This window comes from Dermacentor andersoni, chromosome 3 (assembly GCF_023375885.2).
Source record: "Dermacentor andersoni chromosome 3, qqDerAnde1_hic_scaffold, whole genome shotgun sequence".
In the NCBI taxonomy this organism is placed as follows: domain Eukaryota; kingdom Metazoa; phylum Arthropoda; class Arachnida; order Ixodida; family Ixodidae; genus Dermacentor; species Dermacentor andersoni.
The window spans coordinates 197108381-197134486 of record NC_092816.1 but is presented as its reverse complement, the minus strand read 5'-3'; the positions used below and the strand labels follow the sequence as shown (position 1 = coordinate 197134486).

Below are 26106 nucleotides of genomic sequence, written 5' to 3'. Positions count from 1 at the left end.
TGTACCATGGGACAATGTATACAGATTGTCCCACGTAGCTTTAGCAGCCTTTAAATATATAGAAATGCCACCTAGCTGAACAGAACATAGGTAGTCTTGTTTGCTGTCGCTTGGAGAAACTTGGATTTTTGGTATTTCACTTAATTACACAGTTAGTCTTAATTATTCAACTTCTCAAATATTATAATTAGATGAAAAGTGTCAATTATATTTGTAGAGCAACATGAAAAATTCCCTTTACGGCTGTCTGTCACTCCATATGTGCTACATAATGTGTTTTTCCGAGCATGAAAGAAGCCAGAGAATACCCGCAATGTGCCTCGAGGAGACAGTCCCGTGGTGATTTTGCGTGTATTTGAGGGCTTGCCCTGTATACACATGCCCTGCATAGGCGTGTGTTCTATAATAAAAAAATCTACATACGGAAGGAGCCTGACTTAATGTATTTCTGGACAAGTGTATCACTTAAATTACTATGTGGTAATAAAATTAAAAACACAAACAACAAAATTGTGCACAGTAGAAGTGTGCGGGTGGGTGCATACGAATAACGATGAAAACCTCATGCAAGTTTATAAAAATATTCATAAGGTAGGTTTCTGTCATATTATTGTCATTGTTCTCAAACACGTTATTATTGCAAAAATATGCTCTCTAGTATTGCACGATTAAGAACTCAGTTCAAATACACATTTGCTTGCGCCTTCATATCCACAGAAACATAAAGAGGAAGTGTTAGAAATTTGCTGTGCTTCTCTGACATCCATTTTAGGTCTTTCGCATGTTTGTCGAGCTTCCTAAAAAGCATCGTAGACACCTTCCAGGGTTTACAGGCAGCGTGAGTACATTGTGCCAGACTGTGGAGAAGCCGAAGAGGTCGCAATATCTATTGTGGTGTCCGGTAAATGCAAGTTTCTTGCATGGTACATTGTTCTTAGTACCAGTTAGATTAAGTTATCATTTTCGCGAAATGTTTGTTTTGCAGATATGTGTCATTTAATGCGTGTCTAAAAATTGCACTTCTTAAAAGAATACCTCCTAAGTCCACTTTTAGGTTTTGTGAAATGCATGTACGTTAGACAGCATAGTGTTTGGCCTTCAGCTGAAGGTAGTATTGGCCCATTTGCATGTACATAATGCAGGATTAGGGCAAATGTGAAAAGACAAGTGATAGAACGATACAGCTATGTAGCAAAATTTACACATAAGCACATTGTTTGATGCAATCCCTAGAAAAGTAAGCGAAAATACAAGGATATGCTTATGGGATAAAAAGTACCCATGTTTCAGGCGCATGGCCTTTTACCGCCATGTACTATAACAGTTCATTATTTAACATTATAAAATTATTTGTACTATTTATTTCCAACTGCTCTAAATGCCAAAATTTTATTGATTGTACAATGAAGGTTTTGGCTGTGTTATGAGTCACTGCCAAAATTAAATTCATAGTTGTAGCCACTCTATCTGAGATAATAAATGAGCATTTCGGAACCAAGTGACTGTTATGCAGTATGCTAAGTGTGCGTATTAGAACAGCCACTTATATTTTCATTGTAAACGTGCATAAAGTGTGTATGTACACATTTCGGGGGAAGCCATAGACTGTGCAATCTTAATCGAAGGTGTTATTGTGTGGTGATAGGTTTTTCCGTAAGCATTGTCTAGAATCAGCAGTATGTTAAGGTGTATTGAAGCTAAGAGATAAATATTGTTCAAGCAAAATGGGTAAAGTGCATCTTTAAGAGTCTTATGCACATTTGTATGACTTTATAGCATGTAGAAAAACAAGAATGGGAGCTGAGGAGCTTGATTTTTGTTCGTTATTACCACATGGCCCCAGCAAACATTGAGGACAAAAGAAAAGAGGAAGGGAAGTGAAGTGGACCAAACGGCAACTCGCTACTGATGGCAGCTGCATTCACATCTGTGTGATGCATGCAATCTTTGATTGAGTTATAGCAGCAGCTCTCCTCCTATTCACTTTGTTGCTCATATTGTTTTGTGTGTGTATTAAGTCCGGCCCTGGCAGTGTTAGGCAGTGCCACTCGTGGCCGTGGTGCTGGATGCAACACATCCTTCTAACCACAAGGGCCACGTATTATGTGAACCTAACTTCTTTTGAATTCATGTATAACCCACAAAAGTTCTATTTTAAAGGATGTACTATATTCGCCACCATTGCCATGAGTAGCACTGGCTGACCGTCCCAGGACGAGACATTGATTAACCTTCCTCAGCTATTATGCAAAACTATTTTACATAGAAATGTAGTAATTAGTATACATGCTAAACGCCACACAGAATAACATTTTTATCCGCATTTTACAATGATTGTTATTTTTCTTCAACTCAGGATGCCTTTCTACCTGTGCTGCATTCTGTAGCTGACCACTCCATGGATCTCAGCAGAACCGTTACACATGTGTGTTCTTTTGTGATTCTGAGTACTGATAGTTTTGTAGTTTGATGTAAATGCGCAGATCAAATGAAGAACAGGTTAAAAGATGAGCTGACAGGCACTGCCACCAAACATTTGTTAGGAAGGAAAATCTTTGTTACAGTTTGTCATTATAGCAACACGAGAGTGTGCACGTCAAAACACCAGTGTCTAACAAGCAAGAGCACTGTACCGTAGAATAATAAAAAAAACATCATACAAAACCTGTAGTATACTAGGGACTGTATTAAAACGTTATGGAGAGACCGTTTCTAAAGAATGACAATTTGTGTTTTGGAGACTCAAATTATTCCTTGGGTTACTCTGCCTCATTGCTTGAACTCAACTGATGTGTCCTGTAAGGCAATTCGCACTCGTATTTGATACAATCTGCAGCAAAATGTGAACAAAGGGCTACGATACTTTGGGGGCCCACTATTGACGTAACAACCGGTCTGCCTAGTGTACTGCAGCCTTAGTAAAATGAAATGTGGTACACTGCACTACATTGACTGGGATGTCGTACAGCTCAATGGCTACAATTGCGAGGCACTATGTAGAAAAAACAGGAGGGGTGGTGGCGTGGCCCTTTACATCAAAAATGAATTTTCATATAATGTTATACCCGAATACTCTGTTGTTAATCCAGATTTTGAGTTCCTTTTCATTACAGCTAACGTATTCACACTTGGAGTTATCTACCGCCCGCCCTCTCGATCCTTAGAAGAGTTTTACCGCTTTTTTGAACCAATGTTGGAGTATTTTTCATCTTTCACATCGGCAGTAATTATTTTAGGGGATTTCAATATAAACATTTTGAACCAAACGGATTTAGTTACAGAATTTGTCGATATTATAACGTTAAATGATTTTTCGAATGTTATTGATGTTCCCACACGCATAACGGCCACTTCTGAGACTCTGATTGACTTATGCCTCACAAATCTCGATAAAAGCGATATTAATGCTGGTGTACTTACTACTGCTATCAGTGACCATATGTCTCTTTATTGTTTTGCTCCAAAACGCTCGGTGCATAGGGTGACACCCATAGCTACAAGCATTACTGTTAGGCCTATAACGTCGAGTTGTATTGATAATTTTCGACAACTTGTATCGTTGATAGACTGGGGTACATTAATGCAAGAGACTAATCCTAATGACCTCTATGATGGATTTCTTGATAAAATTATTAGAGCATATGATCGTGCGTTTCCGATCAAGATGATTAAGAAATGTGAGAAAGCAAGAAAACCTTGGATAACCCGAGAGCTATTGCGTCGAATAAAAGAAAAAAATAAACTCTTCCATAAATTTATAAAACACAGAGACTTGGCAATGCTTGTAGAATTTAAAAAGATCAGAAATAAGCTGAGCTCAGATATTAAGAAATCCCGAATTTCTTATTATGCTAGTAAATTTGCCGAAATATATTATGACCCTCAGAAAACCTGGCGCACTATCAAAGACTTACTACGGAAAACGCGAACTGACGTCCCCCAAGAAATGAAAATAGATGGGCAGAGATTAACTGGTAAGGCTCTCGCTAATGAGTTTAACCACCACTTTTTGGCTTTTGGAGCGTCGAAAGGGACCACCTGTGAGGATTTTGAAACATATATGGAACACAATTTGCCACAAACTTTATTTCTTTACCCGGTTACCGAAGTTGAAATTGCTGCTATAATTAACAGTCTTAAAAGTAATGTTTCGTGTGGTTTTGATGGCATTAAAGCAGCCCCAATTAAATCGGTCTCGGATTTGCTATCCGACGTAGTTTGCCACTTAATGAATACTATTTTGTTGACAGGAATATTCCCGGATAATATGAAAGTTGCTAGGGTTTCAGTTCTGCATAAAGGTAATCCTCTTGACTGTATTTCTAACTACAGACCAATATCAGTACTTCCGCTATCTTCCAAAATAGCAGAGAAAGTTATAAATTCTAGAATTTCTCAGCATTTATGTAAGCACAACCTAATATCTGAATATCAGTACGGATTTCAACAAGGTAAATCGACTGAGTCAGCATTATTAAACATTAGAGAAAAAATTTTAACTAATATAGAAAATCAACTGTATACAATAGGCATTTTCCTAGATTTTAACAAAGCCTTCAATTCTATTAAACATCCCATACTGTTTGCAAAGTTACCTTATTATGGTATAAGAGGACTTCCACTTCAGTTACTGCGTAGTTACCTGACTAACCGTACTCAGTTTGTTGTAATTCAGAATGCACAGTCGGATACGGAATTCATAAGTTATGGAGTTCCGCAAGGATCTATATTAGGACCAACAATATTCTTGCTGTATATAAACGATATTGTCAACATCCCCCTGACCACAGACATTGTCCTTTACGCAGACGATACAAATGTTTTTTTTACATCTAATAACCTTTCGTCTCTCACTCGTACTGTTAACTTATGGCTTCAAAATTTGTCCTGCTGGTTAGATGCAAATAAACTCTTATTGAATGTTAGGAAAACCAAATACATTCTCTTCTCATCCATTAATAAACCAGTTCACCTTGATAGTTCTATAACGTTTAGATCATGCCCATTAGAGCAAGCCTCAGAATACAAGTTTTTAGGGGTAATATTTCATGAAAATCTTCGATGGACAAGTCACGTGAATTTTATAAAGGGTATCATTGCTAAATCAATTGGAATGCTAAATAGATTTCGGACGTTGTTGCCAATAAGATTAAAACGGCAACTTTATTTTAGTACTGTACATTCCCGTATACAATATTGTCTACTAGTTTGGGGGGTCACATCAAAGTATAATTTGGAACGACTATACATAATGCAGAAGAAAAGTATACGATTCATTCAAAACCTGTCCAGTCGTGATCATACATCCCCACACTTTGCCGAGAACCAGATACTTCATATAGAAATGTTATATAAACAGCGTTTGTTGGAATTGATATTTCTCGAATTAAAAGCAAATCGTGAGCTGTTTTTTCATACATATACAAATACGGAGACACCATATTTCAGAAATAAGAACTTTGTAAAGATTAAAACGAGAACTAGATACGGTGTGCAATTGTTAAAATGGCAAATTCCGAACCTACTGAATTGTTATCTATCGTTTTTAGATACAATGGAGAGTGCTCCCTCCTTGCTTGCTTTCAGAAAACTAACCAAAACGTATTTCCTCCAACAGTTGTAATTTTGTTGTACATTTGTTTTGTTCTCTTCAAATCCAATTGTAGTCCATTGGCCTTAATAGTTCTGTGTCTTGTTGATGATGAATGTGTTGACGACTAATTCTGTCATTCTTCCTTATCTTGCTTTATCGTGTTTGATACTCTGTACATGCATTTTTATTTGTATGTGTTTGATATTATGCAGTGTGTTTTGAAGCATGTTGCGCTCATGTTGTGTGCTGCGCGTGCTGTCTGGTGTCAAAGGCCTAGTTAGGTGGCTTTTAATGCCGCCTTTTGCCTTGGCACCAAGACAAACCGCTCTTGAGCGTTGTTTTGTCAATAAACAAACAAACAAACAAACACACACACACACACACACACCAACCTTTAATCTGTGGGCATTTCTACACAGTGCTTGTGCAGGACAGGGCAACTGGCTGTTTGTTCGTGACTGAAACAACTACGTACATCAAGAGTGTATTGGGAAGCCACTATATTTTGCAGTAAGTGTAATAGTCCGTAAAAATATGGGATTTCCATGAACAACGTTTTGTATGCAACACTTTCCTTTGTCATTTCTTGCGCCCCGGCCTTGATGGCTGCAACACATTTCAGGCTGACTGAAGAGATAGTGGTAACCTAGTAGCTGGCCTTGCAAAGTTATTATATTGGCTTATTAAGAGCTAACTTGCATTGGCCACTGCTGAACGGACACATCAAAAGGCATGGGATTATTCACAAGCTTAGAATGACATTGAAATGAGTTTATGGGGGTTCTTTTTTAACTCGCCTCTGTCTGCTGAGACTAAATCACGTCGGCTTTTAATGAAGCAGTGCTCAGGTTGGAAAACTGCAAAGCTGTGTGGGTTCTCAAGCACCATCATTGTTTCAGCTAGCTGAAGTGCCTCTATGACATGAAAGCAAAAGCGAAAGACATGACAAAGGAATAGGTTGAGGGACAAATGGTTCTTGGTGGTAATTATGTAACTTCCAGGGCTATCGTACTGAGTAAGAAATATTGTTACCGATACAGCGTGAACATAGCGTTAATGCTGCAGAACAAACTGACACCATCTGTCTAGTCCTACACAAGCACGTGCACAAAAAAGGGGTGCCTGTCGCCCTTCAGGGCCACCACTGGAGAGATCGACTGCTATTGCTATGCATAGACTGTGACATCACATAACTAGAGCTCACGCCTTTGCTGCAGCTCGCTGGCTGGACAATTGAAACCTTGATTGTTAGGTTGCAATTATAGTTTAAATTACAAGGCAGCAATTTAGTTGCCAAGTCTTACAGCATGGTTTACTGCTCAGTTCTGCAGTAATGGACGTATTCGACCAAGCCTGGTGTGAATTCTCATGCGTACCCCAAATTCAAGCAGCCCCTAGATGCTTAGTTGATAAAGTCACTGAAAATGAAATAATATGGTCATCGAAATAGTCATGCAAGCGATGCACATAGGGCTTGTAGCGCTCTCACTTGGTATGACATCAGTCACAACGCCTTGTGCAAAAATGTTGGTAGAAGTGCGGTAGAAGTGTGGATTGAGGCAACCAAAATATAGGCTGCTGAAATTCCTCATATAATAGACCGATAATAAATAATCGTTCAGCGATAACTCTGGCATAAGGAGCAAGCCGCACTCCCCATAAGGCCATTCTGTGAAAACAGTAGTGCTATTGCAGCAACATTGTCTGTAGTCATTTTGTGAAAGATCATGTCAACTGAATAACCAATATAGAAGCATCAAGTTGCTCCAATAAAAGCCTTTGTTGCCCTAAAAACCAGACTGGGATGTAAGATCTGGGTTGTTTTGTAACCAGGACGCCCATATGCAATGCTTAAAACATGAAAACACTTGGAAGTAACTGTGATTAAACTGCTGTCGTGATTAAACGGCTGATTAAACTGATCAGCGCTTCACAGCCGGTATCACACAATGTTGCTTTATATGCCAAGGAAAGATTCCAGCAGGTGGGGACCACAATGTCTCCTAGAGGCCAATACAGACAGGGTGCCAGCAAGCACGGAATAAAGATTTTTCCATGTGCATTGATGTCTACCACATTTGTGTCTCCTGGGGGCACAGTCATATTGGGGTAACAATTTTCTGTCTGAATATTCACCGCAGCGAGCACTACAGCCAGCTAAAGCGAGTTTCTTGTTCGCACCTTGCCGCAGATATAGACATAATCCATTTATCTGGGCACGTTTGTAGGGTTAAAAAACAAGAACAAAGTAACTTAAGAAAACTTCATTCCTTCTAGATTTAGGGCGTGGTGCCAGCTGGTAACCATTGTTTTAAAAAATATTACATAACCGGGACACATTCCTTCTTGAAAGTCTTTTCTCATATCAGCATGATACAGTCGCTGGCTAAGTATGTGCATGTGCTGCGACTATATTTTTTTGGGGGGGGTGGGGAAGGGGCTCTGTTGTTTATCAGGTAATGTTCTTATTGAGTGTGTTACAGTCGAAAGGAAGTCGCGACTATATTTAGCAACCCTTCTTGTGACATTACGAAATTCCTTCACATGTCGCAACCAAGCTTATTCCCTCCCTGCTTTGTGTGCTTCATTTGAGTGTAAGTTGCATTACACAGAATGTATACCCCCGACTGCAATGCCAGTGCAGACGAAGCAGGTACTAAATAAAGAACAGCAAAAGAACGATTTTGGAAGGAGCAAAAATGGCATGTGTGATAAAAATATGCGACGTCCTGTTGGTGTCGCTGTTAAACAAGCAATTGTGATATCGAGGGATGGAAGGAAAGAACTAAACGTGTGCTTGCCAAACTATGCCTCTCAAGCTACCAAAAGAAGTTTTCTTTTGTTTCATCTTGTTCTTTTGCAGCTAAGCTGTACTTTTTCGTTTGATTTCTTTCGTTTGGCTTTTCATAACTATATCATGTGCCCATGTGACCAATAATGCCATATGGAAGTTAGTCGTTGTTCGTATTTCTCATTGCCTGTCCTTTGTTCAATTTGTGTGCTAAAGTCGATAGAGTACCAACCAGTATAAACGTGTATGTTATTGAATTCCTTTTGTTGTTTTGGTACAAATAATGTGATTGGTTATGTACTCAAATAAACAATTAGATGATGAAAACAAAGTTCATCAGAACATGTCATTTTACTTATAATTAGCTTATTTCAACGGCAGAATCCTATATTCTGGCATGCAGATTTAAATAGAACTAATCTTTTTGTGATTCTTAGTGCGGTAGAAGTTGAACAGTTAAGAGCAATTCTCAGGACACAAAGTGAAACCACATAGAAGCATGGATTCGTGCACTGTGCACTGACTCATATATTGATCTGCTTTCGTAACAGACAAGCAAATAAATATGCAGTAACTTTTGTGAAAGGGATGAAAGCATATAAAGAGGCGGGGGGGGGGGAGTCACACACAAATGTGCCATGGTTGTAGTTTTGTCAACAAGCATGCTATTTTCTTGTAACTTCGGAAAACAGATACTGCACTTACATATTCCTTTTTTCTTTTTGTTATGTTGTGGGATTTGACTACTGCCTGGGTTAATGGTTGCCGGTTTTCCTAACATGTTGCGCTTGTGAAATTCAGGCCGTCATCAGCGCTGCGTACAATGTATGTACCCTAACGGTCACATTGTAGTGGTGCTTAATCGTAAATGCTCGCATTCAAATATAAACTTGTTTGTTCTACATATGCGTTAATTCATGCCAAAGGAACAAGATATACCATGTTTCTGTCCGAAGGAAAGAAACTGAGGCTGGTGCTTATTATTGCACATAAATCTATGCTTAGTTGCAGTAAGGTTTTTGCATAATTTCAACAACTTGTTTGCTGCAGTTCTGTAACATTCACACGCTGGTTTATCCACTTAGGTATAAGGAAAAAAGGCAAAAAAGTAAACCACTGCAGTGGATTTAACTTAGTGCTCTTGATTCTTGTTACCTTTTTGGCCTGGTAGCTTTTCATTTTGGAAAAGCATATGTGCAAAGTCATGTTTTGATCAATAGGCTGATGTTCGCGAGGCTTTGCAAGCACTGCTATAACGTGATAGAAGCAGTGTGTGGCCATTTGGTTGTACGAATTCTGGTGTGAGGACACCACAAAAAGTAAACGAAGAAAGATATGTGCACATATGACACAAGCACCGGATCTGACCTGAAGCTTTAAAGTAAGGAAACAGTGAATATTTAATAACATGTGGATACATGATGTGAAGATATCTGCTAAAAGAAATTCTTCGTGCAGTGCAACTGAAGGATCACTGATACATTTGTCATTATTTTTAAATGTTCCAAGCCCCAATTACCTCGTATGTTGTCAGGTCATGATGCCTGGCTACAACGCAAGTTTTGTGGAACACAGAACCGCCGCCACATTCTTTTCAGTGTTGAACAATGTGTGAGGGAGGGTTGTTTCACACAGGTGACTCATACTCGCTAGATCTCCCTGATTTCACGTTAATAGAGCATCGCATCTGTCTGATGTAGGCATGGCCTTATGATGGCAGTAGACTACACAACTCTGCGGCCTTGTTCACCGGATGCGCATTCTGCTTCAAGCCACAACCAACCATTTTCATTTTTTGGCTTCTGCCTTTTGTTGCCACAGCACAAAACTCTCCTAACAAGTTTAGCAGGATTCGTTGTTGGGCAAGTTCGTTCATTGTATTTGGAAAAATAGGATGCGCTTTGTAGACAATCACGAGGGAGAAGACTGCGCCTCTCCCATCTTCGTCCTTGTAATTGTCTACAAAGCGCCTCCTAAGAAGTGCCAGAGAAAAATGATTTGCGCAACTAAATTAGACATGAAGATGGAATATAATAAATTACATGAGTGAAGTAAAAAAGCAGTCACAGTTTTGTATGCTTTTGTCATTTTCATTGGTAATTGTGTAGCTGTTCCCTACGGGCAAGAATTTTTTTTTGTATGAAGTCTGTGAAAATAGACTTTCTCTCATATGAGGAAAAAATACTGAAGCCACAGAAACAAATTAGTTTGGTTGTTGCGTGTGGCACAATTCGAAGGCGGTGCACTGTCTAACGGACGTTGTTTACGTGTAACAACTCTCATCCACACATAGTGATGCACTGCAATATACGCGGGTTCATTCATGTGTTCTTGAAAACTCGTAGCCAGAAATTATGACCAGACGTACGCAAGATAATTAAACTTTGGCATATTAACCCGAAACGGACAAATGCACCAGTCATTCACAGTTACATTGCGTGAAGAATTTGTTTTGAATGAATGATGTCACTTCATGTCACTACATGTTGTATGTGATCTGTTTTCTTATTAAAGCTAGAGTTAAGATTAGGCGCTTGTGTCCTGCATGTCTTTACCCTCATTTGCTTCTGTGGTGCTATTATGCCAAAATAAATTCACGGCAGGAGCTGCCAGTCCATACAGTTATACTACATTGTGCAGAGTATGGCTGGCGACCTGAATTTGACGAGTGCGAAGTAGCAGTAAGAGCTTCAGAATGATAGAAGTTTGGGTCAGTTGTTGATGTATGTTAGAGTACATGATGTGCAATAGATGGAACAGTGTGAGGCGAGACAGATGGGGCAAGTAGTATTGACATCTGTGAGCGTTTACTGTAAAGTTTCTGCACATTATCTTGCTCAGCGAAAGTTTCCAATGTACACAGTTACCATTAGCGCTTGTCCCATCTACATTACACTTCTCCGTATTCTAAAGCAGTAACAAAAGCAACGAACTGACCCAAGCAATAATTAAGGCTCAAAGAATTGCAAAATTGATGGAGAAATGCTTTGTTAACTGACAGGTAAATGGCATACTTGTCTGCACACCCGTGACCAGGGGCATTTTCAATGAATATCCATTATTTTGTACAACTGCTTCGTGCTTCTTAGGTTTTTTTATGGCTTTTAGGCACCATTCCAGGGTAGTGCTCCAGAGTACTTTGCTGTTTGTCTGTTCTAAAATTAAATCACTTGTGAGCCAGCACCATGTGTAATTACTCTATAAACCATTACGTTGTCAGTGTCCTTGGTGCTGTTCCCGCATAAATATGATTCATCAAATAGTATTTTTAAAATTTTAAGTATGAAGAGAGTACTCTTAATATGTATTTTATTAGGAACATTTTTCTCAATTTTAGGAAGAAGTCCTGCTGCTTGGTGTGAAATGCAGAAACAGCACCCCACATCCATCCATGCTGACTTGATGGCATAGCCAGCTTGTTAAATTAATTTTTGGTTCTTCCCTACAGAATTCTCAAAAAAGGTATCAGCTCTGTCATCCATTGAAAACAAATTTTTGCACTTGGAGACTCAGCCATGCGGAAAGCCCTTGAGCTCATTAATATTTTTTTTAAATATAGGGGGGATCCTGTTTGGAACTTTCACAAATCACGTCTTGAATAAAACCGCATTTCAGTGGAAGCGAAATGCAAAAGAACCCGTGTACTTAGATTTAGTTGCACGTTAAAGAACCTCAGGTTGTGCAAATTATTCCAGATTTACTGACTATGGCGTGCCCCATTACCAGATGGTGGTCCTGGCTCGTAAAATGCAATAATTTCGTTTTTAGCAGCTTGCTCGGAAATAGAGAGCAATAACAAGACCTAATTATTCAGCTTGTTTGTGTGATGAGTCCCAATGTCTTAATTTAGTACCTCGGCATTTATCATAGTATTTTTGTGCTAGTCCATGCAAAATACCACTGATTGGCCTCATTATACAGGCCACTGTTAACTTGGGGTGGCTTAGTCTTGCAAGCTCAATATATGATCTGTGCCAAAGTTTGGAATTTCAGTACAATATAACAGTTCAATATGAAATGAGGCAAGATTGATTAAATTAGCATTTCTTTCATTTACTAATTTCATTATGTTAGGACATGTCGAACAGTAGTAATGCCATGTTTACAATGTCCAGTGTTCTTCTTTTAAATCCATACAATTGCTTTACTGGTGCAAAGGTATTCTTCCTTTGGGCCAGAAAGTGAAGATAATATATTTGTTACATTTGGTATCTAATAAATTTTCTTTATCAGTATGTGTCTTGTGTATTTTTCCTTTCAGCAAGTAGCAACTGCTCTTGAAGGCGTTTGAAGGCCTCGGAGGCGCTGCCGATAACTAGCATTTTCGCGAGGACGACTGCGTGACAGCACACGCTTTGCAAGGAGGGGCTCTGTATAAGTGAAAGGAAAAAAAAATATCGAAGTGCGGTGACGGGTTCGTTCGCCCTTCGACAACGGGTGCATGTGACTTGGTGAATTCAGCGGTGGCCCTGTGCCGTTGATCGGGCCACGTGGGAGCATGCGGCGAAATGCATCGTGGTGGGACGCTGCTCCTATGCAGTGGCAGAGGCAGACGGAATACCGCAGGACAACGTGTCGGACGCCGGCGTTCAGTCCGAGCAGGCGCAACGCCTGCTCGGGTGGCAGCTCACGGACGGCCGAGTTCCCCTGAGCCTCGATCGCCGGCGTCCGAGATTTCGGCTTGCGGTATTCCCTCTGGTGCTCTGTAAGCGCGTGACCCGCGCCACCAAGCATATCACTACGTGCTTACCGCACCTAAACTAAGATGCCTTTAATTCCTTCACAAAACGCACATTGTACCTCCCAATCGAATGGGGGCAAAGTGGGCATTTTACCGTACTGCCGTTGTATGCCGAAATAAGGCCCACCTCAATGGGAGTTCTTTTTTGCACACCCTTGTAATGGGAGCAAAAACATGTACAAAAGGAAATGCGCTAGAGGACAAACGAAAAACGCCCGTCTCGGTGTTTTTCTGTTTACAGTGTAGGTGGTCGCTATCAAAAGGAGAAGGCAATTATTCTACGACCGAAAAGGAATGCCTCGCCATCGTTCGGGCTACAGCAAAATTTCCCCTTACCTATACGGCATGCCATTCAAAGTCGCCAGCGACCATCATGCGTTGTGTTGGCTAGCGAATTTAAAGGATCCTTCAGGAGACTGGCACGGTGGAGCCTCGGACTACAAGAATACGAAATCATTGTAACCTACAAGTCCAGACGAAAATACATTCTATGCCGACTGCCTATCACGCGCCCCTATTGAGCCCTCGCTGCAAGATGACGAGGATGACGACGCCTTCCTAGGAATAATAAGCGCGGAGGACTTCGCTGAACAGCAACGAGCAGACCCGGAGCTTAAAAGCCTCGTCGAGCATTTGGAAGGGTACACCGACGTTATCTCTTGGGAATTTAAGCGAGGATTGTCTTCGTTTTCTCTTCAAAACAACCTATTACTAAAGAATTTCTGACCAGTCCGCGCCAACTACCTTATTGTTGCTCCCTCAGCACAGCGTCCAGGACTATTACTGTACGCCCCACATAACGATCCGACCGCTGGGCGCCTCGGATTCTTCCGGGCGCTATCGAGGATAAAGTAAAGATATTACCGGCTGTGAATGACCGCTGACGTCGCCCGTTACGTGAAGAGCTGCCGAGACTGTCCGAGACGCAAGACACCACCGACAAGGCAACCGGGATGGTTGCAACCAATCGAACCTTCTTGCCGATTATGTAAGCAGATCGGGAAGGACTTCTTGCGGCCTTTTCCGACGTCAACACCCGGAAATAAGTGGACCATCGTGGTGGCAGACTACCTTACCCGCTTCACTGAAACTAAAGATATGTCGAAAGGTAGGGCAACTGAAGTGGCAAAATTCTTCGTCGAGAACATCCTGCTAGGACGTGGTGCCCCAGAAGTCGTCAACACCGACAGCCGAACCGCTTTTCCAGTTGAAATTACCCAAGCCATATTGCAGTACAGTCAGGCAAGGCACAGGCGGACAACTGCCTACTACCCACAGACGAACGGTCTTACGGAGCGCCTGAATAAGACCGTCGCCGACATGCTACCAATGTACGTCGACGTCGAACACAAGACCTGGAATGCCGTCCTGCCGTACGTAACCTTCGCCTACAACACGACGGTGCAAGAAACAACACAGATCACGCCGCTCAAGCTGGGTTATGGCAGGAACTCGACGACGACTCTCGACGCCATGCTGCCGCCTGTCACCGACGAATAGAATCGACGTCGCCACCTATCTCCAGCGCGCCGAAGAAGCCCGTCAGCTCGCCCGCCTACGGATCAAGAACCTGTAGCGTATCGACAGCCGACACTACAAGCTCCGACGACGCTACGTCTAGTCGGCCCCCAGCGACCTTGTTTGGGTTTGGACCCCGATGTGCCGACGATGACTCGTTGAGAAACTATTACGATGCTGTTTCGGACCCTGTGATGTGTGGTGCGCGACATGGTGCGGTGATCGGGATGGTTACGACAAGGAGTGCGCGCCGAGGCAAATTCCGTGCTGGAAGGAGAAAAATGACAACGGCGAAGAGCGTCCGGCACCTGAACGCGCGGCGCAAGAAAAACAACTAAAAGAAAAGCAAACCAATTTGGAAAGACCACGGGGCGTCAGGCAGCCAATCGGAGAATGCCTAATCGGCCAGAGAGAAGAAAAAGCGTGGTGCGCCGAGGAGACGCAGAGACGCCGGGGAGACGCCGGGAGAGTTCCAGAAAGCGACGCCAAGAGGAGGTCAACCACCAGACCGGGAGCTGAAGACGAGCCGTCGGGTTCCAGACCCGAGCCACCAGGACTTCACCCGACCGGGGCCTCCTGCCAGCCCGTTCCTGTGCGTCACCCGTCTACCCGAGCGTGCCGTCAGCTCCTCAAGGCCGGTGAACTTCTGCGCCCGTGGGCAGGACGAGAACAGTCGGGCTACGGACCCGAGTTCTACGCCAGCTGTCCGGCCATAACGCCGCCCCCGTCTGTCGTTGTGCATGCTGCCCGAGGCCGGCGTTCGAGATTTGTGCCCGTGGGCAGGACAAGAGCAGTCGGGCTATGGGCCCGAGCTCTACACCCAGCTGCCCGGCCAGAACACCGCCGCCGTCTGCTCGTGCCACCAAGCCGCCTGCTTTACCTCTCCAAGCCAGAGCTGGCACGCTCCGGTCGCCCAGTCAACTAAATTACACCTCGACCTTTGGTGAGACCGGCGCAACTCCTTTCGTCAGCTTGTCGCCGCGTCGCCGCGTCGAGACTGTTGTGTCCCTGCCGTCGTGGCAAGCCCAGACTCGCGCACTAGTAAGCTTCATACTAGCCCCAAATGTCTGTCTTACTGCCGTGATGTCTATTTGAGTGTTTATTTTATTCTTTCTATTTCTTTGTATCATTTATTTTACGCTTCTAGTTTGATTAAAAATCTTTGTGTGTGTTTTTCAAACCAACGGCTTTGTCCTCCATTGGGTTCTCGAAGGCTCCGCCTAAGAGATCCGTTAAAACCTTTGAGTACATGAACCTCCGTCCCATATTTGGGCATTACAGACCCTACGACATCATCCGATGTAATGGCGAACTGGACTATGAAGTCGTGCCAGACTGCATTTCGCATTCACAGCGGCGCCGCGCACAATCTGAAATGGTCCACGTGGTGCGTCTTAACCTCTTTTACGCAAGCTGACGAACTCCCATATATTGTTGTTTCTTTGCTACGTGTCTTTTTGTTTATTACTTTCGCTTGTTTGTAGCATTGGGTCAATGCTATTTAAGAAAATAAATTATGGGGTTTAACGTGCCAAAACCACTTTCTGATTATTAGGCACGCCGTAGTGGAGGACTCCGGAAATTTCGACCACCTGGGGATCTTTAACGTGCACCTAAATCTAAGTACACGGGTGTTTTCGCATTTCGCCCCCATCGAAATGCGGCCGCCGTGGCCGGGATTCGATCCCGCGACCTCGTGCTCAGCAGCCCAACACCATAGCCACTGAGCAACCACGGCGGGTGATGCTATTTAAGAGGCGGTATGGACAAGTGTACTTGTTTACCTTTATCGGGCCACCACGTTTCACCGCCTAACAAATGTTATCGCGCAGCGCAGGACGCGCCTGCATGTATCGTAAGTTTGTGGAATGTTATCGCCGGATGTTCCAGAACAATCGCTGGGACGCACCTGCATGTATCGTAATTTCTGAATGTCACCGAACCTTGTGTAATCTGATTGCATGTATGCGCGACGCGAATGGTGTACAACGTTGTGGAAGGTGCACGGGTCCCAGCGATTGTTCTGGAACATTCGACGACTCCTGTATAAACGCCGACGCGCTTGGCCCGCGCATGAGATTTCCGATGATCGCCGACTGTGTTCGCCGCTATCATTGTGCTTTAAGTGTAGCCCTTTTTGAGGGCACAGGTTCGCCCAATAAAACTCTAGTTTCGACATTCACAGTTTTGGTGCTTTTTTTCACCGTCACTACCACGTGACAATATATTTGTGAACGGTAGAAGGAAGTATTATCTCATCTTAATGGTGCACTTTCACGCATGGCAGGGTGAAGCCTGTCACCGTATCGATACATGGGCCTGTCCGCTTGCTTGCTTCCCTGCTCAATCTAGTAACCGGCACTATTATTTGATCTGTCTGATTGGCGTATTTTGGGGTCGGGGGCTACGAGGCTTTATCCCTGCAGCTGGACATACAGACATAGATAGATAGATAGATAGATAGATAGATAGATAGATAGATAGATAGATAGATAGATAGATAGATAGATAGATAGATAGATAGATAGATAGATAGATAGATAGATAGATAGATAGATAGATAGATAGATAGATAGATAGATTTGCAATCTTTCTATTTACGGAATGGGAGACGACCGCACGCACCGGGATCCAGTCCGGCGAAGGCGGTCGCAGGCAGGGCCCCCCCGGCTGGCGCGGGCAAAGCTTGAGGCGGTGGTGCACCGAAGCTGGGAGCCACAGGCTGGTACTGTAGACCCGGGGCCAAACCCTGCGGTGCCAGAGGCTGCACTCCCGGTGCAGTTTGGGGGGCGGGCGCCGCATACGGCACCTGTGGAACACCCGCGTAAGGAGCCCGTGGTGCGAGACCCGCCGGTTGAGTGCCGGGAAACCCTTGCGGCGCTGCACGAATGAAGTAGTGCTTTGCTGTAGGTTTCCGGCATATTTTTTTTTTTTTGTTATGCCACCTTCCAAATCGAATAAATCATCTCACTCCATCGATTTAAAATGGTCCTACTTATGTATAACATGGCACAATATACCTCAAATTTGAAATGGTGTATCGTAAGTTTAGCAGACTGTATCTGGTCGTTGCAAGAGGTGCTGCAACACATACTGAGCGAAGAGTTCTGTGCCTCAGTCCTGTATAATGCGGTGACTGCCTCTCTCGTCTAAGTTGCGAGCATACCGCGTTCGACACCGACCGCCGTCATATCACCATGGCCGTGCCCTCCTGCTACCGTTATCGTTGGTATTTAGACGTCGTCCTTATGCCGTCCTCACATTCATGACATCCCCGACGTCGTCATGTCGGCGCCTTCGCGCCTTCGTCATATACAACCTCTCCTAACACGGACACACTGAGCCTTCTTATGACACAACAAAAACCATGCCAAGGCTAGACAGGCAGCTAGACGGGCATAGTGTCTCGTGCACGATTCCCACAGTGCATTGAGCCTGCATATATATGGTAATTAGGTTGATTCCCTTCTCTTATGGCCCGCTCAATTTCATGTGTGTGGTACAAACTGGCATATCAGTCACTTCTCTCGTGATAATTGTTTTTACTATAACCATGAGATGTGTATGCGTTATTTCATGTACTGCAGTTTTATTTCCTGCTCACATTTTAGTTTGTGTGTCTGTGCGCCCGATTTATTGTTCCTTATTTTATAGCAGTCGATGTATTTCTCTGCCACGGCCGCTTGATAACAATAAAGGTGCGGCTTGCAGCGTGCATAGAAAACAGTGTGATCCGCTGCGGCGCTACCAGTCAGCGACTGTTGTCTGGGATCGGCATACAAAATGCATCAGGAACGCGCTGGGAACGTCGTCTCCCGTCGAAGCCGACGCGTCTCATCCCTGACAGATAGTGCCATTCGGCCCAGCCAAGCGCCCGAGAATGCAACTAACGCTGTCACGTTCGCTTCCATTGCTTCTTTCGCATCCCGCGGCCGTGGGTCTGGATATCTAGCCTTCTTCAATCGAGCCCGTATTGTGATAGAAAATATCACTACATAATTTCATGGGAATAATATTAGGGCGAGAACCTCAAGTGGCTCCTTGCACAATGGGCTTGAAAGAAGCGCGGCGTCTAGTCGAGTGGTGGAAAAAGATACCACGTCACCTCCGAGCGAGCGGAGGGTACAGAAGCGAAGGAATGGCGCACGCCGACAGAAAAACAAGTGTTGCGCCGCTGACTTTACGTGGCGGCGATTGTGGTAATGATAGACTGCGAAACGAGAGAGACGGCGATGGAGGATGCTCGCCCGGGACCTAGCGGATTGCACAGTAGCCCTAGGATACTCGGTCCTAGGTCCTCGTATACTCGGTCCTCGGCTCTAGGATACTCGCTGCGGTCGAGGATACTCGCCAAGCGAGAAGCGAGGCTCCGCGTGCAAAGCGGAGGAAGCAACGCGTTCGACCGCGAGTGCGGCTTTACCCTGCAGAGAGAACGCAGCGTAATTGTGTTCGGCTTGTGTTACACATTTGTAATACTTACAGGTGTCAAGCATACTGCACGCTTGGGTAGTGCATTAAGTTCTGCTATGTGTCGTTGTGGGGGTAGACTTACAGCACTATGCGTTTGCTTCCCACTGCGGCTCGATATGTCTTGCAAGAAGTCTGACTCCTCCGATCGCATGACTTAATACATTAGCACGCGTAGCTTCGCGTGTTACAGGCGTGTAACCTGCTGCTGAACTTTCTTTTTACTACAGTCAGATTGGTAATTCGCGCGAGTTGCTTATACATTGCGAAATGCACATAAACGGTAGGCGAGGAGCGACTAGTCGCTCCTCAGTGATGTTGAGCCTCGGAAGCTGATGAGGTACACATGCCCACGTATTTTTGGCTATACACGGCCTCCCACAACTTTTACTAAAGTATCCCGGCACGTAGAACGGACACGCACGTCACAGCACTCCGAGGGCCCACACTGTTCCACCGTGGCCAAGGCGATCGTGCGTTTGTCGACGTCCCACGGTGCAGTAATGGTTGTGAGGTCAATCGGAAACCACAAGGATACACACAACACAGGCCACACAAAACTGGTTCCCCAGAAACTCCCTCTGAAACCTGGCCATTGCTCCGGTGAAACTTTCCAAGCTTGAGGGATCGGGGCTACATCGACGATCCGCATTTATTTTCGCCTCGTGGTCCTGGCTGGCAGCACGCTTATAGGACCGCCACCACGGGAGAGCGGAAGGAAAGGAGATACGCAAGCGCGTCGAAGGGCGACAATGAGAGGGTCGTGCGAACGTGACATGGCCGATGTGGGTCAAAGCGTAGTACCTGTTCTTATCAGCTTAATATCTGATACGGGTTCTATTTAGAGCAGATAATAAATTATTTTTTTCATCTTCGCAGAGTGCTTGATGTCTGCTTCACCTCTGTCGAGGGTCTGCCGCTATTGCACTATCTTTGGTATCGGCTCATGTATCGGGAGAAATTCTCGTTCTACACGGCACGATAGACCCACGCATTTTTTCCCAGAACGTTGCCATATACAGGTTCGCTGTAAACATAATAAAAAACAATTAACTTCATTAGTGTATACTAAAAAGATTTTGCGCCAAAAACAACACACACAAGAGAGATGACGACGTGTTGTTTTTGGCGCAAAAACGTTTTACTATGCAAGATCACGAACTATGCCAGCAGTTAACTCTTCTAAAGTATATTTCTTCATTAGTGCTTTACTGGAAGTTCAAACAGCGAATTTTGAGGCAGTCACATTTTATTACACCCTCATTTTCTAAAACGCCTGAGAGATGAACCTAATTCGATATATGCATAGTCGAATTTTGACAGTAAATCCAGGCAAAATTCAAACCGATCGCCGAGGGCACTCGCGTAAGGCGGCGCCGCCATCACACGAAGACACCCCGTGACGGCATGGGCGGGCAAGTTTGAAACCGCATGTCTCATGCGTCACGCTTTTTCTGGCAAGCAAGCGCGGCTGTATACCGGGTCAGGGTTCGCCGCGGCATGGCTATCGTCCAAACTTTGCCCCATCTCCGGGGCGTTGCCGTCTGACGCGCAATGGGACGCGCTCAGTCTCGATACGGCCTCGATTGAACGTTACAATTTGAGGATGACCATCTCGAACTAGGTGCGACTTTCAACATCTTCAAAAGATGGGTGTGCGTGAAAATATCACTAGCCACAAATTTGCCATTTTGATAAGCGCCCCCGAGGCACTAAAAGAACAGTTAAATAGGCAATTTGTGCTAATTTTTCTTCTGCTGTCTTCTTTTTGTTATATATAAACGATATTGTCACTAACCTCTCTGTTAAAATCAGGCTTTACGCTGACGACTGCGTTCTGTACGATGAAATAACAACGGAAGAAGACCAACTTAGGTTAAACAGGGACTTTAATAAGGTAGTTGAGTGGTGTAGACAATGGCAAATGAGCATTAATTTCGAAAAGACAGTATATATGCGGATAACATTAAAAAAGGAGCCACTGGTATATCGCTATGGCACAGAAAACACTTTTTTGGCAGAGGTAGCGCATTATAAGTACCTTGGATTGTACATAACAAAGGATCTTTCCTGGTCAAAGCACCTTGATACAGTAATAGCAAATTGTCGCCGCAAGTTGTTTTTTCTAAGACGCGTATTAAAATCCTCCACACCAACAGTACGTCTATTGGCATACAAAACACTAGTCCGCCCCGTTTTAGAATATGCTATAGTTATATGGGACCTGTTCACTAAAAGCGATATTGGAAAGCTAGAAAGCTTACAGAAAAAAGCAGTTCGATTCTTCTACAATACATATGGGCGTAGTTCTATTACTAACCTTTTATCTCGGAGCGGCTTGCCTTCTATAAGTGACAGAAACCGTGCATGTCGTTTAAAATTCTTTTTCCAAATAATAAATGGTAACTACAACATCGACACGTCTCGCATTATCACCTATGCAACAGGTTACGCTACCAGACAGCGACACTCACTAGCTGTAACTCCATTGACAACACGTGTCAACTGCTTCAAGTATTCGTTTTTTCCGAGAACTATAGTAGATTGGAATAAGCTGGCCGATAAAACTGTAACACAGGACTCATTATCACTTTTCGAAACATATCTTTAATTTTTTTTTTCTTTTTTTTCCACTTGCTGAGATTGTCAGTGATAGCACTGTTTTACTGTAGGATTGGGAAGTATCGTTGATGTAACCTTGAAGCGCTTGTTATTGTTTTTGCGCCTGTGTTTTTTGCGCCTGTGTTTTTGTGCCTGTTTTTTGCGCTTGTGTGAAGCGCTTGTTTGAAGAATTTTTGAGTACAATTCCCCATTTTTGTATTTATATTGTTTCGTGAACTTACTCGTGTACCACGCTGCTAAGATCTTGTTTAAGATCGCAGTATTTATAAATAAATAAATAAAATAAATAAATAATTAGTTTCTCGAAGCTCACGTTATTAGGGACAAGGTATGTCCGCCTCGCCTAGGAAGCCATCTGGAAAAACACCACGTTCGCTGCGCTCGTTATTTTTTATAAAAAGTCTCTAAGGTCTAGAAAACACAATCAATATATAGTAAATGATAGGAGCAGGACACGGGCTTCGTTATAAGCGGTTTCGAGTTAAAAGCCGGGACACTAAACCAGCCATAATAATGCTGAAGGCACGTTGAAATACTAGGGAGCTCGCAAAACGTATTAGAAGAAAAAACCGCGTTTCATACTTGCGCTGTGACAGTACGTACTATGGAGCAAAATAAGCATGTAGCGTCTGGCCAGCAATCCTTCTGGGGGCCATTAGTCGCTGTTTAGCTCTAACGCACCCCATAAGGTCATTTTCGCCGCAGCTGCAGTCCACTTTGTTGCTGTGCAGACGAAGTATTCTTGGCCTCTTCGACGTAGAGCTTCTCCGTCCAACGGAGTGTCGTTGTCGTGTTACACGCCCTATAGAGTGTGAAAAGGGGTACAGCATTCCCCACCTGCCCCACTAAAGTATCGCAGGTTAGAAATAGGAAATAAGAGGGCTGGGTTGGAAGGTGTTCGGTGAGAGTAGAGAAGGGAATAGGAAGTAGTATACAGAAAGAGGGAAAAGGGGGTAGGTGAGCGGATAAATGTGAAAGTTCAGAGAAGGTGTGGATGAGAAAGTGAAATAGTGAAAGAGAAAGCTACTATCAGCATCCACAGCCAAGGGGACAGGCTCAGCAAGCAGCGGGCATTTATTGAACAAAAATAAACAAGAATTACGTAAATTGCATTTTTTTTCCTCCGTCTTGAAGGGATTCTTCTTTAAGTTCTTCTTCTATCTGTTCATTGCTTGTCTAGTGCTTGAGCGGTCCTTGATTCTTGTCGGATCCAATCCTTGCGCTAGTTGTTAGGTCCATTGCATGTCTTGCGAAGTTGATAAGCTTTACGCTCCTAGCTTTTGATCGTTGTAGCCCGTTGTGTGGTGTGTATATTTGTTGTTTTGTTGTGGTGATATTGCTGGTCTGATAAGAAACAGTGCCTGAGGAGTCCTCACCAATAATGGTTTTTCTACACAATGTCTTTCACATAACCATGTTCGAATACGTTTGAAGATGTTGTTCTCAATTTTTTTTCACTATTTTAGTTAATTTTGTATTGTTTTAACACTGTATAGTGTTTTCCTTAATTTTCTCTATTACCTATAGAGTCGTCATTGTTTATTTATTCTTAATAGTTACTGTTTTTCTATTTTCCAAGTTATCACGCGTTTTTTGATAGTTCATTTGGTTGTATAGTTGCAAGTGAGCAATCTTCCAGGTAGCGGTCGAAACCAGCAATGGTTATCCCGCAGTGACATTTTGATTCTGATATTATGTTAAATTGCGAAAAGTAAAACGGGCACCTCCCATGTCCTGTCAGTGCCTGGGAAGTATAGAAATTTGTTGGAAAGTGTTTGAGGATCTTAATTACCTTCGTCATCCATTTCTAAATGTAACTAGTAATTCATTCTTTATTACATATTGTGTTACATGATATTTATAAATTTGCTTGCAGCTCTGAAATAAATGTTTTCGAAGTAGGGAAAAATGTTTCTTTGCCATCATTTGTGGATTCTTTTGCTAATACATCGGTTAGCGTATTTCCTAATATGCCACTGTGGCCTTTCACATAGGTTCAGTTTATGTTAAATTACTTTGAGTGATATAATATATTTTTTATTTAGCATATCTTTGGCTGTGAATTGCAAGGGTTTCTTAAAGCTTACAGTGCTGATAAGCTGCCTGTGAATAGTTGATATCTGAACGATTTTTTTGATGATGTGATGTGTTCTATTGCTTTTAAAATAGCTACAACTTCTGTATCGTAATTGGAACTGTATCGTGGTAGCATGTATTTTCTTAGGCTTTCAATTTTATTTTCTATGTCTAGTATTATAAAAGCTGCACTATTTCTTGTTTTGTCTTTGATTCATTTGTATATATGCTATAATCTACGTGTTCCTCGGTTGGTACACAAGGTATAGTAATTTTATTATATGGAAGGTTCTTCCAGTGGTCACATTGCCGCATTATTTGATTTTAGGTATACGCTGTGTTGTTCCAAGTGAAGTTTTTCTTTTCCTTCGTTAAGTATTTTCTATCGTTCGTTTTCTTTCAGAAAAGCTCCCTTCGCGACACACAGGGCCCTACCGCGTGCTCCGCCAGGTGACGCCTGTGACGTACGAAACTCCTCCTGTGTGTTCAACCTCGTCCTCTGGCATCTAGCGATGTCGTGCACGTCAGGAGGCTCTAGGCCTACTACACTGCTTCCGAGTCCGGCCTTTAGTCGCTCCGGGACGGCGCTTTTGCCGCCGGGGGTAGTGCTGCGGAACAGTGTTTACAATGACGAAGTTTACAGCAGTGAGAAGACGACGACGACGATCGGAGGCTAGCGCGGGCTGTTGCCTCTTGGCCAAGTGCCGCGTATTCCTTTGTAAATATATTTGTATATAGATTTTCGTCTGCGTCTTCCTACGTAACAATATAAAGGTTGGATTTTTGATAGAATATTGATAGAGAGATTTTTGATAGGCGCGGTCCTCTCGCCTTCGGCGATCGGAACGCACGTGATCTGTGCCCGGCCGGCGGAACACGGGGCTTTGTGCTGGCCACAGGGGTCCAGGTCTCAGTAAGGTGCCTGGTGTAGTCTCGTGCTGGAGCGATCCTCTCGGTAAGCGCGGCGAATATCTCATATTACTTCATCTTTTAAAATTTGCAATAATTAGAAACAGTTCTCCCGGAAACCATACTTAGTTCAAGGGAATTTTCCATGTCTAAATAATTTCTATTGTCGTATTCGAGTGCTGTTCGCCATGTTATCTATTGTCAACTAGCTTTTTCTCAAGTCTCTAAATTTACTACGGCAGTCTTTCGCGTGGGCACCATCGCCACGCACGGTTATATATCCTTCTGTTACTCTCCCGCGCGTGCGCTTTAGAACCACGACGCTGCAATTGTGTTTAAGTAAGTTTCTTTTTCCATTTCTTTCTTTTTGTCCTCCCTTGAACTCCTTCTCTTAACTACTAATCGCAGAAACAAGTGAACAGCGCTCGTATTCGATCCCATAAGGAATATATATATATATATATATATATATATATATATATATATATATATATATATATATATATATATATAGGAAGTTATCAGTCATAGCACTCGCAGTGCTATGAGCCCTTCTGGGCCGTTCTCTTTTCGAAAATAGTCATGTTAGGATAATCATAATTAGACAAAGGTATTTTGCTCTCGCAAGCACCATTCGTTGGGTTAGTTAGTCGGGCGAGTTTCCCACGCTAAGGCGCTAAGCGTGCGGCGCTCGCCTCGCACCTGCTAAAGCTTTTCCTAGTCTGTAGAGCTGCTCAAGTTCGCTGTCATCGACGGTCGGTCATTTTTTCAAGAAAGTATGCCGTCCAACCCCTGATCGCAGACAACATCAGGCTCTCTCCACGTAAGTACGAGGCTCTGGACAGGAGCTATACCGCTTCAATGTAACCTGGGGCCTGGCGGACCAACCGACTGAGCCATCTTTCCGGCCAACATCCAGGGGTCGCAAGTTCAAATTACCCAATTTTCTTCCTTTTTCCCTTCCTTTTTTATCTCTTTTTTCTAGTTTATTATTATAACAGGGAATCACATATCTTCGCCACGACCGTCCGCACGAGGACCCTCTTAAAATGGCCACTTACGTGAAGGTTATAAGCTACCCAGTTTTTCCAGTTGAGTGCCATGTGTGCGGTTTAACCGAGCTCGGATTGGTCGACCTTGACTGATCGAAGAAGGCATCACTGTAGGTTAAAAGAGACATGCAACTCCCGTCTCCCTACCGCAATGTCCCCTTTGACCAGACTGGCGAGAGACGGGCCGCGTTTGAGGAGATCCGAAATCAAAACTTGAAGACATGTTTTGAAGAGCGCTTTTGGCGAACCTTTGTGAGCCAAACGAGTGCGGCGGAACGCTATCGCAACATGCACGAGCATGTGGAACAGCCCAACGAAAGCTCAGTGGCCTATTTGA

The 26106-nt window shown here is 43.4% G+C and overlaps 1 protein-coding gene and 1 pseudogene across 1 annotated transcript in view; one reads left to right on the top strand and one right to left on the bottom strand.

Moving 5' to 3' along the window:
• Positions 1-17915, bottom strand: part of LOC129382848 (uncharacterized) — a 47869-nt gene extending 29954 nt beyond the window's left edge. The window contains exon 1 of the mRNA XM_055067058.2: positions 17269-17915. Within this exon, the coding sequence (XP_054923033.2) occupies positions 17269-17445 (177 nt within the window). The 5' untranslated portion in view covers positions 17446-17915. The remainder of the gene's footprint in view (positions 1-17268) is intronic.
• Positions 17916-19886: 1971 nt separating this feature from the next.
• Positions 19887-20063, top strand: LOC126524789 (U2 spliceosomal RNA; annotated as a pseudogene).
• Positions 20064-26106: the final 6043 nt, after the last annotated feature.